The 18904-nt window shown below is 41.2% G+C and overlaps 1 protein-coding gene across 2 annotated transcripts in view; it reads right to left on the bottom strand.

The window, feature by feature from the left end:
* Positions 1-2228: 2228 nt before the first annotated feature.
* Positions 2229-18904, bottom strand: part of LOC145341034 (ATP-binding cassette sub-family C member 5-like) — a 121341-nt gene continuing 104665 nt past the window's right edge. Inside the window, exons 26-31 of one of the 2 annotated variants that reach the window (XM_080185755.1) lie at positions 16390-16579; positions 16091-16250; positions 14099-14177; positions 12260-12373; positions 4882-5046; positions 2229-3358 (exon numbers count right to left, since the gene is read on the bottom strand). In XM_080185755.1, the coding sequence (XP_080041881.1) occupies positions 3257-3358; positions 4882-5046; positions 12260-12373; positions 14099-14177; positions 16091-16250; positions 16390-16579 (810 nt within the window). In that variant the 3' untranslated portion in view covers positions 2229-3256. The remainder of the gene's footprint in view (positions 3359-4881; positions 5047-12259; positions 12374-14098; positions 14178-16090; positions 16251-16389; positions 16580-18904) is intronic. The other variant, XM_080185754.1, reaches the window with a different exon arrangement.

Raw genomic sequence — 18904 nt, 5'->3', positions numbered from 1 at the left:
GAGAATTTATAAAGATCTTAAATTGCTCCATGGTCTACATTATTATACAAGAACATCTCCAAATTTTCGTAAGATGTACATAGCATGCAAAATATGTGACCAGAAAAACACATCAAATGTATCTGATAGCCTTTTGTAAAAAAAAACGATTGCTTTTGATGGGAGAGTTCATTCACAGAGAGATTTTCACTTAACTGGGATTGTTTGTCTTTTCCCCAGTCTGTACCAAATCTTCAGCTGACAGAATGCATCTTGCATACCTGCCATACTTGACACAGTCATACCTCCATGGGTGAAGGACTGGAGGAAAGGAAACTGAGGACCACTTTAGGATATTGTCAGAGCATGAAAGGTGCTCCACAACCCATGTGACATGCATCATGATGACGATCAAACGTTTCTTTCAGGAAAAAGGTGCGCAATCATTTTAGACGATTAAATTTAGGGTTATATAGGAATACTGAAGTAAAACAGTTTATCTGCCTCAGTGTAGCCTTTACTGTTCAGTTCGCAACCTTTCTGCATTTAATCTATCAAAAAGCTTCTTGTTTAGATTCAAATGCCTTGACAAAAATCACTGCTCAGTTTTAGAATGGTGTCTTCAAACCAGAGGTTATCATTCTGTTTGTTTTTCCCACCACTGCATATGTCAAAGTCTACAGCCACTTGATGCAAAATAGTCAATATCTTTTCATCCATTACAACTACCCCACCTGCAAAAAATATGAAATCCTCATTTTGCTGATTTACATTTGATTCTGTATGTCTGAAGTGTGGTCCCTTAAGTTTCCTGGGAATAATAAACCTCTGTCTTGTTTTCTAAAATCTATCTAGGCTAATACTTTGGCAAATGGTATACATTAGTTAACTTGTGTTATGTTGGCAGCCAATTAAAATAAGCATGTCACAGTTTTTAATAACAGTACGTATAAACTTTGAGCTTATGTCAAAAGGAAAACTTCCACAAAGACAAAGCACCTAATGCAGGTACTGATTTGGAGTTTGGGAAAATAGCATTCCAGAAAAGGAAAAATCAATACTGTTGCTTTGTGAAAGATTTTTCCATTCTGCATAGACATCCAAAATTTCAGAACAACTTTTGGATATGAAACTAAAAGGACGCTAAACAGAGTAAGTTGCTAAAAATCTTCCTATTGTGTAACAAAAAAAACTTCTGCTGCCAACTGATGAGAGAGAACTATCACTCCAGTAATTTTCACCTGGTGCAGAATTTTGAGTCCCTTCACTGGCAGGTTTGCATTTTGCCAGAGTATTCTCCAGTTCCCACCCCGCTTCTTGTCTGCAATTTTACAGGGGACAGCGAGATCTAAGACAGTCTGCCTGCATTTGCTCCAATTAAGACCTTTAAGCAGGCAATTAATGATCACTTGAGGGCTATTTCCATCAATTTTGAGTCTCAATTTTGATGAGGATGGATGAATTCAGTGGCAGGGGGCAGCCGCCCTTCATCCCAGCTTCTCCATCAAGAGCCCCAGCTTCTCCATCAAGAGCCCCAGCCCTCTCTCCCCACTGACTCTTCGGGTGGGAAATCGTGCCTCTGAACCTAGGTTCAAGACATGGGACTGTAACTTGGAGTGACAATCAGCATTGGACTGTCACTCAGTGTCCCATGCTTTCTTCAGGCCAAGCAGCGTTGAAGTCCAGATCTGTTGGATTGAAGAAGGATGCATCCCTTTTTTACGGCATTGAAAATGATAGGCCAAGGAGAAAATAAAGTCTCTCAGTTAGGTGGACAGATTTGGGGGTGAGTAGGACCTTAACTAGGGATGGATACACTTCATGGGTGAGAGGGGTTGGAGATCAGATCAGGGAGGAGGAGTAGGATCGGGCTTCGAGGTGATGGTGGGGGTGGCGGTGGGGGGCAGCAGTCTGATCAGATGGAGACAGATAGTGAGACCGAATAGACAGTCAGGAGTATAGATGGGTACTCGGACCTAGTAGGAGTCCTGTGGGGAGGTCAGTGTGGTCTTTAGAATAGTGACCCAGAATTCAGAAGAGGAGGTTTTAATTCTTTTAATATTTTTTGGGTTAACTATGTGTAACACAGCTGCAACTATACAAAGTTTGTGATTTAAATCGCTTTTTCAGATGGTTTTCAGTGTAGGGCAATTGTCCACAGAAATTTTCACTTCTGGACAATTGGTGTGCAAACACTTACCTGGAAGTTCCCAGTAGAATTTCCTGCACATCTTTGGTGTAATCCCCAAATCCAGTACTGAGGAGCTCAGATGTTACGGCCTATAGTTTGAAAGAAAAACTGCATGGCTTGCCATGAACTTCTCTGTTATCATTTATGTTCAATACAAGTATTCATAGTTTATTGCCAATATTTGTTATGATACAAAAATAGGATAAGTTAAATGTATTAATGCAAAATAGTTTATTTATATTTAAAGATTTAACAAGGCAGGTTTGCTTAGTTTGTAAGATCATGCTAAGGCTCTAAGCTCTACAAGGTGACAAATACGTGCAACATTGCCTGGACTGATAAAGCAAGCCTTCTATGGAAACAAGAACCACTTTCATATGGTCTTCAAGACAAAAGCTCACACTCACAGTGCACATGGACAATAAGTGTCAACAGTACAAATCACACAGTAAAATAAGTTGAACCTGAGGTATCTTCTTCCTAGTAACAAAAACCTCAAATAATTTAGTTATACTATTTGAATGATTGAAATATGTCTATTTGGTACTGTTACCATAACAACACACACTGCTGTCTGGATTAAACAGCGAAAGATATTAATTTGTTTTATGAATTGGTGTACTCTTTATTCTATATAAATATAACTTCAGATTGACAACTGTCTCAATTAATTAGCAAACTCTGATACAGTGCAAAACTGTACAGGAGTAGAATATAAAAGAAAGCACAATATAACAGTGCAAAAATAGAATACAAAATAAAGTACAGCATGTACGCACTGCAAATATTCTATGAATAGATTTATAAATCGATCATGTGTGAGGCTTAACTGTGGGCATTTGAAACTATCAACATCTAAGGCTCCCTGAACCTGGAGTGCATTTGAAGTTAAAATTAGCTCAGCGTTTAATTGTGAAATGTACACAGAAATATGAAAAACAAAGTCTTAGAGTGTCTAGAACTCCTCTGAAGGTCCATGAATGGTGTAGGCTGTTGTAAAACAACTGAGAATATTTTGTCTTTAGATGGAGAGATGTTGACAACCTAAGCAGCAAGTAACTTCTGAAGAAAATCCTGTAGACTGTGTTAGCCCTTTACAGTGACTTTATTTTCAGCAGCAGCGAACATTGCACAAAATCTTGAGTTTTCATTGGCTAGAAGAACAGATGGTTCATCAAATTCCATAACCTGAAAGAGGACATAAATATTGCTTTATTGAGCTATACAGCAGACTTGACATATCATTACAGCAGTGTCATCCAATAGGATTTCAATGCTTGCCAAACCTGTGGTGGCCAGGTGATTTGCTACATCAAAATGTACATGATGCAAAATATATGCAATATTAGTAAAACAAATGTGCAATATTTGGAAAATAAGTTTGAGGTTTACAGCAATCAAAATTGATATACTCACCATCAGAATGAGCAGAATGGCTTCAGAAGGGTTTTGCAATCCAAAAAGCAAGTCACCCTCTCAAAGGATGGTGACAAGCTGTTAAGTGCCCTGTTTCTGACAGTGTGCCCCAGTTTTTTAAAAAAATCTAATTTCATCAGGAGTAAATTTTCTATATTATCAGAACTAATATATAAGGAAACTTGATGAGAAGAAAGAACAGATAAATCTCTATGTTAGTTTCCACGCTCTTGACTCTTGCCTTGCTTATGCTCTATTGCCTGCCATTTCCAAATACAATGTTCAAATATTTAATAGACCTTTCGCTCATGGCCAACCACCTGTTATCTTTTTTCACCAATAGCGCCCTATTCTTTTGCATAGCTTGATTCAACACATCTATTAAGATGAAGGTGAAACGCTGAATCTTGTTGCACCTCCTCCCCAGCTTATGAGAATTGTACATATCAACCCTCATTGTCAGCCATGAAGCACTCTTTGTCACTCACACACCTCAACTATTTTGTGAAAACCGCCTGTTACCAGCTAAACAAAATAGAGATCTTCAGTTAGATTCCCCAAGAAAATTGTGAAAGTAATCAGCCCAGTGTCTTTCCGAAGGACAGCCCTGCTTTCAAAGTGCTTTGTAATGCAGTCCCACAGATCAAAATGGGTTGTCATTTGGAGGAAGCAAGAGAGAACAGAGAAAAAGTAGTAATACGCAGGAGACTATTTTCCTTGTTTCATTGAACAAGTGGCTTTCAACTTCCAGGTGACTAGAAACTTGACTAACTGTATTCTCATAAACACAGTCATGGTCTGACCCATGTGTGCCTCCTGTCTAACAGCAACATGACTGATTCTGCCTTGCTCAATTCAGGACAGTGAACAGAAAGTAGTCAAGGTGACAACTGTACATACACCCATCACTGCAACTTTATAATACAATTCAGTATTATTTCTCTCTAAAAATCAAAAGCAACAATTCACTGCATCTGAGACTGAAATGCCCTATGTGGCAAGCATATTAGACAAAACTGCTCTAGAAGATGTCACTAATTGTAGAAATGCTTCTTTTACCAGTAGTTTTAGATCATTTAAACTCAGCAAGCTAAACGTTCTCTTGACAACCAATGACTTATGTACATTATCCAAGGTGAAATATTGAGGAGCATTTTTTAAGCACTTAACACTGATCAGCTCAACTGGATCTTTTTTTTCCATTAAAAGTTCTGTTAAGTACACAGAATTGAAAAGAACTGCTCCCGCTTTTTGACTGGATTCATTCCCAATAAAAACCTGGAAATTTTTGTTACCTGGCCTTGACTTAGCACCATGATGCGATCACAGCTGAGTACTGTATTCAAACGATGTGCAATGGTCAACATTGTACATTCTGCAAATGATTCCCGGATTGTCTCTTGCACCAGAGAATCAGTCTCTGTATCCATGGCGGCAGTAGCTTCATCTAACACTAGAATCTGTAATGTTCAAGAACAAAATTACATAATGTATAGGCTAAAGAAAAGATTTAAAACAGTTACTCATCTGGTGGAACAATGATTGCTTAACCAATTAAAATCAGCAATGTTCAAGAGTCCAGAAATAGCTAAGTGCTGATACTTTGGGAGGATTGGGCTAGAGGAGGGGCATGGCCTCTAAACTGGGGGGAGGAAAATTTTACAAGTCGGTGAGCTGGCAAGCATGGACTGGATGCAGCTATTAGAAGAAAAAATGTGTCAAATCAGTAGGAGGCATTCAAAGGTGATATTCTATTGGCACAGTGTAGACATGACCTCAAAAAGAAAAAGGGTGGTACTGCCTAATCTAGAGCTCCTTCATTATCCAGAAACATACTGGCCAAGATAAAGCAGAAAACGAAAGCTTATAACAGTCACAAAAGACTTAATACTGTCGAAAGCCTAAATGATAATAGAAAGGACGGGGTGAAGTAAAAATGGAAATCAGAGAAGCAAAGAGCGGGTACAAAAATATTGGCAAGTAAAATCTAAGAAAATCCTAAGATGTTTCACTAGTACATTAAAGCAACTAAGGGGAAGATTGGGCCTATCGGAGATGTACTTGGTAACTTGTGGCTTGATGGAGAAGAAATGGGCAGGATTTTCAATGAATACTTTGTCTCTGTCTTCATGGAAGACAGGAATGCTACTGACATTCTCGTTAAAGAGGAGTGTGAAATATTAGACACAATAAGCATAGTGAGAGGAGGACTGGCATCCAGACAGGTGGTAAATTATCATGGTCAAATGGATTGTATCATAAGCTGTTGAAGGAAGCCAGGGAGGAAATAACGGCTGCTCTGGAATCATTTTCCAATCCTTACCAAACACAGACAAGGTCCCAGAGGGTTGGAGGTCTGCAAATGTTGACCATTATTTAAAAAGGGTGTTCCACAAGGCTCAGTGATGGTGTCTCTGTTGTTTGCATATGTATTAATGATTTTTGATTTGATTTAGTAAACATACAGTGAAAAGTACTGTTTCTTGCACACTATACAGACAAAAGCATACCGTTCATAGAGAAGGAAGTAAGAGAGTGCAGAATGTAGTGTTACAGCTATAGTTTGGGCGTAGAGAAAGATCAATTTAATGCAAGGTCAGTCCATTCAAAAGTCTGATGGCAGTAGGAAAGAAGCTGTTCTTCAGTTGTTGGTACGTGACCTCAGACATTTGTATCTTTTTCCCGATGGAAGGGGGAAGAATGAATGTCCAGAGTGCATGGGGTCCTTAATTATGCTGGCTGCTTTGCCGAGGCAGCAGGAAGTGTAGACAGGGTCAGTGGTTGGAGACTGGTTTGCATGATGGATTCAGCTACGTTCATGACCTTTTGTAATTTCTTGCAGTCTTGGGCAGAGCAGGAGCCACATCAAGCTGTGATACAACCAGAAAGAATGCTTGCTATGGTGCATCTGTAAAAGTTAGTGAGAGTCGTAGCTGACATGCCAAATTTCCTTAGTCTTCTGAGAAACTAGAGACATTGATGGGCTTTCTTAATTATAGTGTTGGCATGTGGGTACCGAGACAGGTTGTTGATGACCAAGGCATGTAGAAATTTGAAGTTCTTGACCATTTCTACTTCATCCCCTTTGATATACACAGGGTCATGTTCTCCACTACATTTCCTGAAGTTGATGACAATTTCCTTTGTTTTGTTGACATAGAGATTATTGTCACAGTACGAGTTCACCAGATTCTCTATCTCATTCCTATGCATTGTTTCGTCATTGTTTAAGATCCGATCAACCACAGTGGTGTCATCAGCAACTTGAAAATTGAATTGGAGGGAAATTTGGCCACACAGTCATAAGAAGAGTGTAGTAGGGGGCTGAGAACACAACCTTGTGGGGCACCTGTGTTGAGGATCATTGTTGTGGAGGTGTTGTCTATCCTTACTGATTGTGGTCTGTGGGTTAGACAGTTCAGTAAATATGGGAGACATGATTGGGAAATTAGTAGATGACACAAAAATTGGCAGTATAGTTGATAGTGGACAGATGTCGATGCTGGAGTCACATCAATGGCTTTGTTGATTGGACGGAGAAATGGCTAACGGAATTCAATCCAGAAAAGAAGGTAATGCATTTGGGGACAGCAAACAAAGTAGGGAAATACTTAAAAAATGAAGAAGATTGACAGGGATTGAGGAACTTCGAGACCTTAGAATGCATATCCACAGGAACTTAAAAAATGGCAGGGCGCATGGACAAGGTATTCAAGAAAGTATATTGAATGCTTTTCATTGGATAAAGTATTGAATACAAAAATAGGGATGTAATGATGGAACTGCATAAAATGATGGTTAGGCCTCAGCTGGAATTTTGTGTATAGCTCTGATCACATTACAGGAAGGACACAATTGCTCTGGAGAGACTGCAGAGGAAATTTACAAGAATGTTGTCAGGCTTGAAAACTGTAGCTACATGAAAGATTAGATCAGTTCAGGTTGTTTTCCTTAGGGCAGAGGAGGCTAAGGATGGCCTAATTGAGATGTACAAAATTATGAGAGGCCTAGATAGGGTAGATAGGAAAGACTTGTTTTCCCTATGAGGGGTCAATTACCAGGGGGCATAGACTTAAGGTGATTGGTAGAAGGATTAGCAGGTTCATGAAGAAAAGCTTTTTCACCCAGACAATGGTGGGCATCTGGAATTCATTGCCGAAGTTGGTGATGAGGCTTGAAATGCTCATTTCATTTAAAAGGTACCTGGATCTACATCTGAAATGCATAACATGCAAGTCTACAGACCTGGTGCTGAAATAGGGGATTAAAATTAGCAGATAGCTTACTTTTTTCTTTTTTGGCTAGCACAGACATGATGGGCTAAACGGCCTCTTTCTGCACTGTAAATTTTCTATGGTTCTATGGCAGGATTTGGGTTCCAGGGTAAGGAACCAAGATGTTGCTTGATTAGGAGCAAATGTAAGTCAGTGAGCATGGAGTGATGATGAATGGGACTCACAAGCAAAGTTTTGGCTGACCTCAAGTTTACAGAGGATAGAATGCGAGAGACCAACCAAGAATGCATTGGAATCATCAAGCCTGTGGGTAACAAAGACAGGAACAAATGTTATAGCAGTATATGAGCCAAGATGGCTGAAGTCAGACAATGTTAAGGAGGTGAAAATAGGCAGTCTTAATGATGGTGCAGATATGGTAGAAAGCACATTCTGGATTCAAATATAATCAACGTTGTGGACAGTAAGGTTTAGTCTCAGATTTTAGTTTCTAGTCTCAGTCCAAAGATGTGCGGGTTAGGTTGATTGGCCATGCTAAAGTTGCCTTTAGTGTCCTGAGATGCATAGGTTAGAGGGATTAGTGGGTAAATATGTAGGGATATGGGGGTAGGATTGTGGTAGGTGCAGATTCAACTGATCAAACGGCCTTTTCTGCACTGTAGGATACTTATAATTCTATGATTGTTTTTGCCAAGGAGAGAGATGGAGTGTCTGGATGGCTATGGAATGGAATTTGGGGAAATGAAGGCAATGTAGATTTTGTCACTGGATGAGTAATCCAGAGACCCAGGGCTATGCTCTGGGACCAGGGTTCAAATCTCACCATGGCAGATGGTGAAATCTGAATTCAATCTAAATCAGGAATTAAAAGTCTAACGATGACCATGAAACCATTGTCAATTGTCATAAAAACCAATATAGTTAACTGATATCCTTTAGGGAAAGAATTCTGCCATTCTTACCTGGTCTGGTGTACAGGTAACTCCAGACTCATAGCAATACAGTTGACTTTTAAATGCTATCTGAATATGGCCTAGCAAACCTCTCAGTTGAAGAGCAATTAGAGATGGGAAATAAATGCTGGCCTAGCCAGCAACATCCACATCCCCCTGAACAAATAAAAAAAGGACCAAAAACAAGGACTTCAATCTTCCCAATTTTTAATTGGAGGTTAACTTTCTACATATCTGAATAAGCGGTCTGATAATTAAACAATGGCGGAGGAGTCGAAAAAGGGTTGGTGAAATAGAGTTGGGTATTGTCAGAATATTTCTTATTCTTTCACAGGATGCAGTCATCACTGACCAGGCCAGCATTTGTTTCCCATCCCTAATTGCTCTCAAGGAGTGGGTGGTGAACCACCTTCTTAAAGCACAGTAGTTCATTAGTGTAAGTAAACCACAGTGCAATTAGGGAGGGAATTTCAGGATTTGATACAACAACAGTGAAAGAAAGTGATATAGTCTCAAGTCGGGACGGTGAGTGGCTTGAAGGGAAACTTGCAGGTGGTGGTGTTCCCACACATCTGTCTCCTTTGTTCTCTCCTACCAAAGGTGACTTAGACAAGTCTTGAAAATTAATGCTGCATTTTTGGACGATGACACTGGAGAGGGACAAGAGTAGATCCTTGGAGGGTGAGGGTGGGGAGTGGGTGGGAGGAAACTGCAGAAGACGTAATGGTTCAGGAGTGGGAAAAGAAGACACTGGCTGCAAGTTTGATAAAGAAGAATGGAACCAGGTGAGAACAGTCCCCGGATTCAAAAATACATTGAGTTCAACATCTTTAAATCATAACCTCTGCCTCCATCTTGTTTTTGTCTTTTTTTTGCTGACTCATTCCTTTCTTTATCGCTTGCTGTTGCATTCGGATGGCTGCTATGTAGCCATTAACTCTGTGGACACATCCTTTGTTCTTTTCAACAATTTGCTTTGGCTTTTACATCATGAAAGCTTTAGTCATTTTATCTCTCTTGCTCTCCATCCTATTCTAGACTTCCCCTTTTGTTCTTCCTGCGTTCCCCCCCCCCACCCCCCTCCACTTTCTCCTGGCTTAAAAACCAATGAAAGGTCATAGCTGAAAATGCTAACTCTTGTTTCTCTCTACTGATGGGGTCTGACCTGATTATTTCCAGAATTTTAAAATTTTATTTCAGATTTCCAGTTGCCACAGTATTTTAGTTTTGTCCTCTGTTAGAAAGCAATTCTGCCCAGCTCATCAATAGTGGAGTTGCATTGGGAGGGTGTTGTATTCAAATGTGCAAAGGCAGACAGGGTGATAGGATGTCATTTGTGAGTTCGATAAGGGCCATTTCATCAACACCACAGTATGTGCGGAATCCCGATTGGAGGAATTTAAATATAGCATTCCAGGAAAGATGGCCACAGATTTGGGAGGCAACAAGATGTTCAAGGGCTTTAGTGAGGAAGTTTAGGTTGGAGGTGGGTAATAGTTAGCAAAGGCAATAGGATCAAAGGTTTATTTCTGAGGAAAGGACAGATGACAGAAGACTTGAGCAACAGTAAAAACTTCATCACCACCATCTTCAAGAAAGGATGTGAAATGGAATGTGAGAATGACCGAGGAATCTCCCTACTCTCCGGGAAGATCATTATCCTCACTTGCCACCTTCTCCCAGTCTCCGAAGTAGTCCTTCTAGAAAGCCAGTGTGGATTCTGAGCAAACTGTGGAACAGTGGACATGCTTTCCACTGCTCGACAACTTGAAGAGAAATGCCAGGAGCAACATCACCCATTCTGCCTGGCCTTCATCGATCTGACCAGGGTTTCTGACTCAATAGGAAATGATATGGAAGACCCTATCAGAGGCCAGCTGTGCAGAGAAATTCATCAACATCCTCCAACTCCTTCATGAAAGATGTCAGTAACAGTTCTCATCGATGTAAATCAGACAGAAACCTTTGAGGTCAAGACTGGAGCCAAACAGGGATGTGTCATTTGCCCCCAATCTTTTCTCTTCCTTTCATCATCACCATCCTTCACCTTACCAAGAACAAGCTTCCCCGTGGAATGGACAGCATCTACAGGATGGGTGGGAAATGTTTCAACCTCAATCTGTTGAAACCCAAGAGTCACCTCTCATCCAAGGCTGACACTGAAGCAGAGATCCAATATCATATCCAATCTGTGAGTGCCGCCTATAGACAAGAGTTTTTGACCACTGTGATATTCGTACTGACACCAAGATGTTCGTATACAAGGCAATCGTCCTCCTAACTCTTCTATGTGGCTCAGAAACCTGAACTACGTAAAGACCATCTCAAGGCCCTGGAGAGGTACCATCAATGCCGTTTGAGATGAATTCTCCACATCATTTGGGAGAACAAGCGCACTAACATCAGTGTCCTTGAAGGAGCCAAGAGCACCAGCATCCAAGCAATGATCATCTGAAACCAACTAAACTAAAATAACCATCTAAACCAAAGAGTAGGAACAGGACAAGGACCGTTAAAAGGACATGCCTTAAGGCTTTGCAGCTCAATACTCAGAACATTCAAACTAAAATGAATAAATTTGTACAGATAGATGTAAAGGAGGTAGGATATCATTGAGATTACGGAGACATGGCTCCAAGGTGACCAGGAATGGGAACTAAACATTGAGGGCTATTCATTGTTTAAGAGGGACAGACAGGAAGAAAAAGGTGGTGGAGTTGCATTGTTGATTAAAGATGATTATTGATATAATATTGAGGAAAGGTATTAGCACAGACAATGTTTAGTTGGAAAAGATATAACACATGCACATGCTCTTTTTGTCTGCTAAGGAGAGTGCTCTGCGTGTCAATATATGTGGCTTCTAGCATGTGGTAAGGGAGGTGCACTGCGAGCCCAACTGATAATTTTAAATTCATTTTCACTACAATTCTTAGCATAATCAGGATCATTCAGCAAGTGTTGTCCAATCGCAGAATCACATCTAATGTTGGGCACTATGTTTTGAGTTTTGCAAGAACGGGATGGTTGGGTATGGTCAGTTCTGTTCCGGTTGTAAACAGCCTGAAGGACATGCTGTTTGATACAGCCTGCCAGTTGTTGGGCGTATGGCCTAAATGTCTGGCATCACATTGGCACTGAAATTCAAATAGCACATTACTACTTTGTGTGTTAAGTAGATGTCTTTATGAATTGCCAGCAATCATCCTGTTAGTGGAGAATACCACTCGTATTGCTTCTGCCATAAAAAGGCAGAGAGGAGAAGACCAGCTGGTTCTCTGAGCATGTCCCAAACATAAAGCAAGTTCCCTTGCTTTAGGATCACACTGATTATGAGATACAAATCTAAAGCATTAAAGGCTCAATTTTCCAATTCGTACTTAGCATTTACAAGATTCTATTACTGCACTGTAGTCTTTCAAAATTAACAGCATATGGAATGATTGTTTTACTCGACTATCAAGTATCTGTCCTTCAACTCTTACCTTACATCTCCTTAGTAGAGCCCTAGCTACACATATTAACTGTTTTTCTCCCACTGAGAAATTTTCTCCATTCTCCACCACTTCGGAGTCCAGTTTTAAAGGCAGCTGAGAGATCTGCATTGTGGAAAAAAACACCACAATAATCAATTTCACGTCACCTTACAACAAAGGCACACAACTTTTAATTCAATGTTTAATGCTTTCTACTGAAGTCAGCGCCTCCTGAATGTGAATTAAAGTTCCATGTACTCTGCCTCAACCACAAAGAAAATTATTTTGATTTGTTTAAATAAAAATCATTCTTAGGATGTATGAGTCATTGGCAAAGCCAGCATTTATTGTCCATCCCAAGTTGCCCTTGAACAGGTGATGGTGGACCACCTTCTTGAACTGCTAAGTTTGTGTGCCATAGGTACACCAGCAGTGCTGGTCAGAGCGGGTGTTCCAGGATTTTAACCCAGAAATAAGAAAGGAACTGTGATATAATTCTAAGTCACGTAGACTTGGGGAGGAAACTGCAGGTGGTGGATTTCCATTTGTCTGCCGTCCATTTGTTTTTCTAGGTGGTAGAGATTGTGATTCAATTAGTACTGTTGAAAGGAGCCTCGGCTCCTTTCTAATTGCTAATGGAGGCAGTGCTGATCAAGCTGCCTGCTTTGCCCTGGCTGGTGTTGAGCTCGAGTTTTGCTGGTGCTGCACTCATCCAGGCAAGTGATGGGAATTGCATCACACTCCTCACTTGGGCATTTTCGTGGGCAGGTTTAGGGGAGTTAGGAGATGCCACAGAATGCCCAGTCTCTAATCTACTTTTGTAACCAGTCTATTTATATGGATGATTCAATTAAGTTTATAGTCAATGGCAATCCTCAGGATGATAATGGTGAGTTATTCAGTGGTGACAATGCCACTGAATGTCAAGAAAAGATGATTAAACTCTCTACTGTTGGAGATGGTCATTGCTTGGTCTTATGTGGAATGATGTGACTTACCACTCAATAGCTCAAATCTAAATGTTGTCTAGTCTCTCTGCATACAGACAGGGCATGTTCAGAGGAGTTGTGAATGGTACTGAACACAGTGCAATCATCAGCAAACATCCTCAGTTCTAACCTTATATTGGAGGGTAGGCCAATAATGAAGGAACTGGAGATGGTTGGGCCAAGGCACAACCCTGAAGGATTCCTGCAGCAATGTCCTGGGGATGAGATTGACTGACCTCCAACAACTATACCCATCTTCCTCTGTGCTGGGTATGATGCCAATTAAATCAGTGTTTTCCTCCTGATTCTCACTGACTTCAATTTTGTCAGGGCTCCTTGATGCCACTCTTGGTTAAACACTGCACTTATATCAAAGGTAGTCACTATCAGGTCATTCTGGAATTCAACTCTCTTATTCACATTTGGAAAGGCTGCAATGAGGTCTGCAGCCAAATGCTCCTTGTTACAGATCTTTGATTTACAGATGTTCTCAACAAGAGCTGGTTTTAAGTTATACAAAATATTTCTCATGAGATTTATGGCTGGAAAGAGTAAAGTGCATTAAAGACAAAGAAATATTCATCTACTAACCAGATTTGGATTTAAACTCTGCCAGCACAATTGAATGGACAATATACAAACATATACCATGACACAATTCAATACACTAATAACTGAACTCTATACCGAACAAAATAGTACCAAGTATGTATCAGCTTCATTCCTCATCAATACCTAGAACTATGCAGTTACTAAAAAAATCTTTAATGTGTTCAGTAAAGTTATGCAGACTGTACAGTGTCAATCATACATAATTCATTTATAACTATTACCAAACATATTGCTTAGCAGTACTTACACATTCTTTCATATGTGTTCGCTCCAGTGCATCCCATATCTGCTCCTCAGAGTATTGTTGAAAAGGATCTAGATTGTACCTGATGATGAAACAAGAACATTATACAGTCGATAGCTTAACTTACTGGGAGCACTTTGGTGAAGCAATCAACTGTACAAGTTACAAGGATTCCCAATCCAATCTCAGATCTCCGCTGAGCTAGTTTATCTCACTATGATGAAGCAACCATTTTTAGTAAGTTCGGTTAAATAAGCTATAACCACCTGAGGAAGGAGCAGTGCTCTGAAAACTTGTGATTCCAAATACTTTAATCTGGTGCTGTGAGACTTCTTACTGTGCCTACCCCAGTCCAACACTAGCATCTCCACATCACAATCCTGTAAGGTTCTACTCAGTGAGTTAGCTATTTAGCAGAACTTCTGACCCATCCAGTTAAAAAAATCATTGGGATCTCAACTGCATAACATGATCTCTATCTGCATAAAGGAATAAGGGAACTAATGAAAGGCCATTTATTTGAAGCATTAACTCTGTTCTTCTTTTCATAGATACTGCCATCTGCAACACCTTGCTCTCTGCCTTTCAAGCTCTCAGTTTCACATATTACTTTATGCAAGTCCAAGTACATAAGAACATAAGAAATAGGAGCAGGAGTAGGCCATCTAGCCCCTCGAGCCTGCCCCACCATTCAATAAGATCATGGCTGATCTGTCGTGTCTCAGTTCCACATTCCCGCCCTCTCCCCATAACCCTTAATCCCCTTGCCTATCAAAAACCTATCAACCCGTGTCTTAAATATATTTAGCGAGGCAGCCTCCACCACTTCAACGGGCAGAGAATTCCAGAGATTCACCACCCTTTGAGTGAAGAAGTTCCTCCTCAACTCTGTTCTAAACCGCCCCCCCTTTATCTTGAGGCTGTGCCCTCTAGTCTTACTGTCCTTTCTGAGCGGGAAGAGCCTCTCCACCTCTATCCTATCCATCCCATTCATCATCTTATATGTCTCAATGAGATCTCCCCTCATTCTTCTAAACTCTAACGAGTACAAGCCTAGTTTATTCAGCCTCTCCTCATAGTTCAACCCCCTCAACTCCGGAATCAGCCTAGTAAACCTCCTCTGCACTCCCTCCTAGGCCAAAATATCCTTGCGTAAGTGCGGCGACCAAAACTGCACACACTACTCCAGCTGCGGCCTCACCAGTGCCCTGTACAGTTGCAGCAAGACCTCCCTACTTTTATATTCAATCCCCCTCGCTATGAAGGCCAGCATCCCATTCGCCTTCCTGACCACCTGCTGCACCTGCAGGCTGGGTTTTTGCGACTCATGCACAAGGACCCCGAGGTCCCTCTGCACCGTCACATGCTGCAGTTTTTCGCCATGTAAGTAATAGACCTTCCTACCATTATTCCTACCAAAGTGGACAACTTCACACTTGCCAACATTAAATTCCATTTGCCAGTTCCTGGCCCATTTGCCCAGCTTATCTAGATCCTTCTGCAGACTCTCCACACCCTCCGCACAATTTGCCGTTCCACCAATCTTGGTGTCATCAGCAAATTTCGACACCATACACTCGGTTCCCTCCTCCAGATCATCTATATAAATGGTAAATAGCTGAGGCCCCAGCACTGAACCCTGGGGCACTCCACTAGTCACCAACCACCAATCCGAATAGCACCCATTGACCCCCACTCTCTGCCTCCTATTTGATAGCCAATCCCCTATCCACACTAACACCCTACCCCCAACTCCATGCCCCCTGACCTTCTGTAATAATCTCTTGTGAGGCACCTTATCAAAGTTCAGAAGTTATATGCAGTCTGATGACTCAGTATCTTTAACAAATGTCAAAAACATTTGCAGTGTTGTAGTACTCTAATGCACAGATGCATTACACCACTGTGGCTTTTTAATAGAGGTTAAAATAATAGAAGAGTTGAATATATAGAGTATATAAAGGAGTTGGAATTTTGCAGAATCAAGGGGCTTACCTTACAGTGCCGGTGAACAAAACCGGTTCTTGGGGGATAATGGATAGTTTGCTGCGAAGATCGGCCAAACCAATTTCAGTAATATTCACTCCATCAATGAATATTGAACCACCTGAGAGTTCAACCAATCGGAATAGTGCGATTCCTAGTGATGACTTACCTGTTAAAACAGTTTTTCAAGCCCATTATTTCATGTTAATTCCAAACTTAATTAAAATTCTGGTGTTCCATTCCTCCCTAACCATCAAACCAAACCAGTACAAATTTGAACTTGTTCTGATTATCAGTGGGTTTCTTACCTGACCCCGTTCTCCCCACAATACCAATTTTTTCTTGAGGTTTAATGGTAAAGGACACTTTCTTTAGCACCAGAGGTAGATTCTCACGATATCTCATCTCTACATTTTCAAATCTTATTTGCCCATGCTGTGGCCAATCTGCAGGTGGAGTTTTATCTTTAACATGAGCTGAAGCCTCCGATTTCAGCGTCTAGTAGAAAATTAGGAAAGTTACAAGATTTCTGGCATTTAAATACTCTACAGCAAGCATGACTTCTCAAAATTGTATTAAAATTAGCTGAGAATTGAAGACTAAGAATTTTCAATATTTTGCATTTCATTACAGCTACTGTATGAATTATAATCTGGTTCATTACTTAAGTGTGTTTCTTTCCAGAAAGCAAAACATCTATCCAATTACTGCCCATAATTGGTCATCAATGAAAGGCAATATATTTTCAAATTATAATATTTCTATTACTTTCTATATAACAGCATAAGCAAAGCCAGCAAAACCTTATACATCCACGTTACACAAACTCAGCTAACCTTTACATATCCTTCACCAAATTAACAGCTGCAAAGACAAACTTACTCTGGGTAGAAACATTTTTTTTGTTATTACAAATATGAGAGACGAAAAACATAGCAGGACGTTAAATTATATATCCTCCCTTTTTCAACACACAACTCCATAGTTTTCAGCCCTTCTTTCTCCAAGAGTTCAGTTTGATACCATTCAAAGTAGAAATTTAGTACAAAGTACGATCAAAATATTGAGGGCAATTCTCCCAGCCCGCTGCACTGCTCTAACAGCACAACGGGACAGAAGACATCAGCAGAGGCTGTTCTGTGGGCTTCCTGCTGGGTGTCTGTGGCAAAGATTATTAGCATCATCAGCTTCACGCTGGAAATCAGTGCAGAGCTGATTTCAATGAAGTCTCCAGACCCGCTAACGTCTCTCCGTCCCCCTCCCTGGCTCTCCCCCAGAATGGTTCCCTCCAGCAGGATTTACAACAGCTCCCCACAAACAGGGAATGGGCAGCCTGATCCCACAGGAGGAAACAGAGGCCATGGAAACCCCCACATGAGGTCAGGCGGCAAGGGGGTGTCCCTGGGCAGTGCCAGCCTCATCCCTGGCACTGCCCAATGGGCATCTTGGCACTATCATACACACATTAGGCAGTGTCATCGGTGGGGGTCCCGCTGCCACGTTGCATTTGGACTCGGCAGAGGGCAATTGGAACTTGCCTGGAGGGGCCCAGGAGGCCAGTGATCAGGACACCAGCAATGCAGGACCAGTGCGCAGCCTACCTCGATGCTGACAGATCAGCACATGCACAGTGACTGCTCAGCACTACGCTGCTGGCCTCTCTAGCAGAAATAGGCCCTGTCCCCTAATTTTCAGAGTGAATCATGCTTGGACGCTCTGCAGTGCTCAGAGTGTCGGAGACTCATCCTGAAAATCCTGCTAAAAATAAAACCAGCAGGAGTTATTCCAGTTTTCATGTGAATTGGGGACTTGGAATATTTTTGGGAGAAACACAGGCATTCTTTTTAAAAAAAGTAAATTCCCCAATATTCAGAATGAATAACTGCTCATTCACCATAGAATTGTTGGATTTAGTATTATTAGCATTGTGAATCACAGCTTTGGATGATGGGAGATGGGGCAAGGTTAGTGGGTGGTGTGGCACAGCAGCGGAACAGTGGTTAGCACAGCTGCCTCACAGTGCCAGGGGCCCAAGTTCAATTCCCGGTTTGGGCCACCGTGGAGTTTGCACATTCTCCCTGCGTCTGCATGGGTTTCCTCCGGGTGCTCTGGTTTTCTCCCATAGTCCAAAGATGTGCAAGTTAGGTGGATTGACCATGCTAAATTGCCTTTTAGTGTCAGGGGGACAAGCTAGAGTAAACGCATAGGGTTATGGTGATACGGTGTGGGTGGGATTGAGGTCGGTGCAGACTCAATGAGCCAAATGGCTTTCTTCTGCATGTAGGATTCTATGGTTCTATATACTTGCATAACATTGGACTGAATACGCACCTCCATCTAATAATAAGTACTGAGTGACCCCCAAATAAACTCATTAAGATTTCTTTTGTAAAGCGTCTTGCCTAATGTACTTTTACAAAATCAAAATAGTCCTTGAGACCTGTATTTCCAAAAATAGGAACTGCAACAACGATAATGACTGCCCAGGACTCAGCTGACAGGCTCAAAATTTGCCTTTAAAAGTACTCCAAATCATTACATTTTCCCTTTTCTTCGTAGGCAGTCTCACGATCAAGGATGACTTGCTTCCACTCTAATTCATCACGTTCTGAAATGGTTAAGCCCAAAATGCAACCTGTAGAACTTTGCAATATGCAGAGCAGGTATTGCTTGAAGGTATGGGTAGATGGGTTGTTTGGAGATTTGTGTGCTCCCTTCAGTACCCTCGACTTTGCCTCTGCACCTTCCCAATGAAGTCTCTTGGTGCATTCGCTGCCTTCCTGAAATGAACCTTCTCTATTTTAGTTGGTCACAAGCCAAGTC

This window comes from Carcharhinus amblyrhynchos, chromosome 3, assembly GCF_965287045.1.
Source record: "Carcharhinus amblyrhynchos chromosome 3, sCarAmb.v2.hapA, whole genome shotgun sequence".
Taxonomy (NCBI): domain Eukaryota; kingdom Metazoa; phylum Chordata; class Chondrichthyes; order Carcharhiniformes; family Carcharhinidae; genus Carcharhinus; species Carcharhinus amblyrhynchos.
This window is presented reverse-complemented; position numbering and strand designations above follow the sequence as displayed.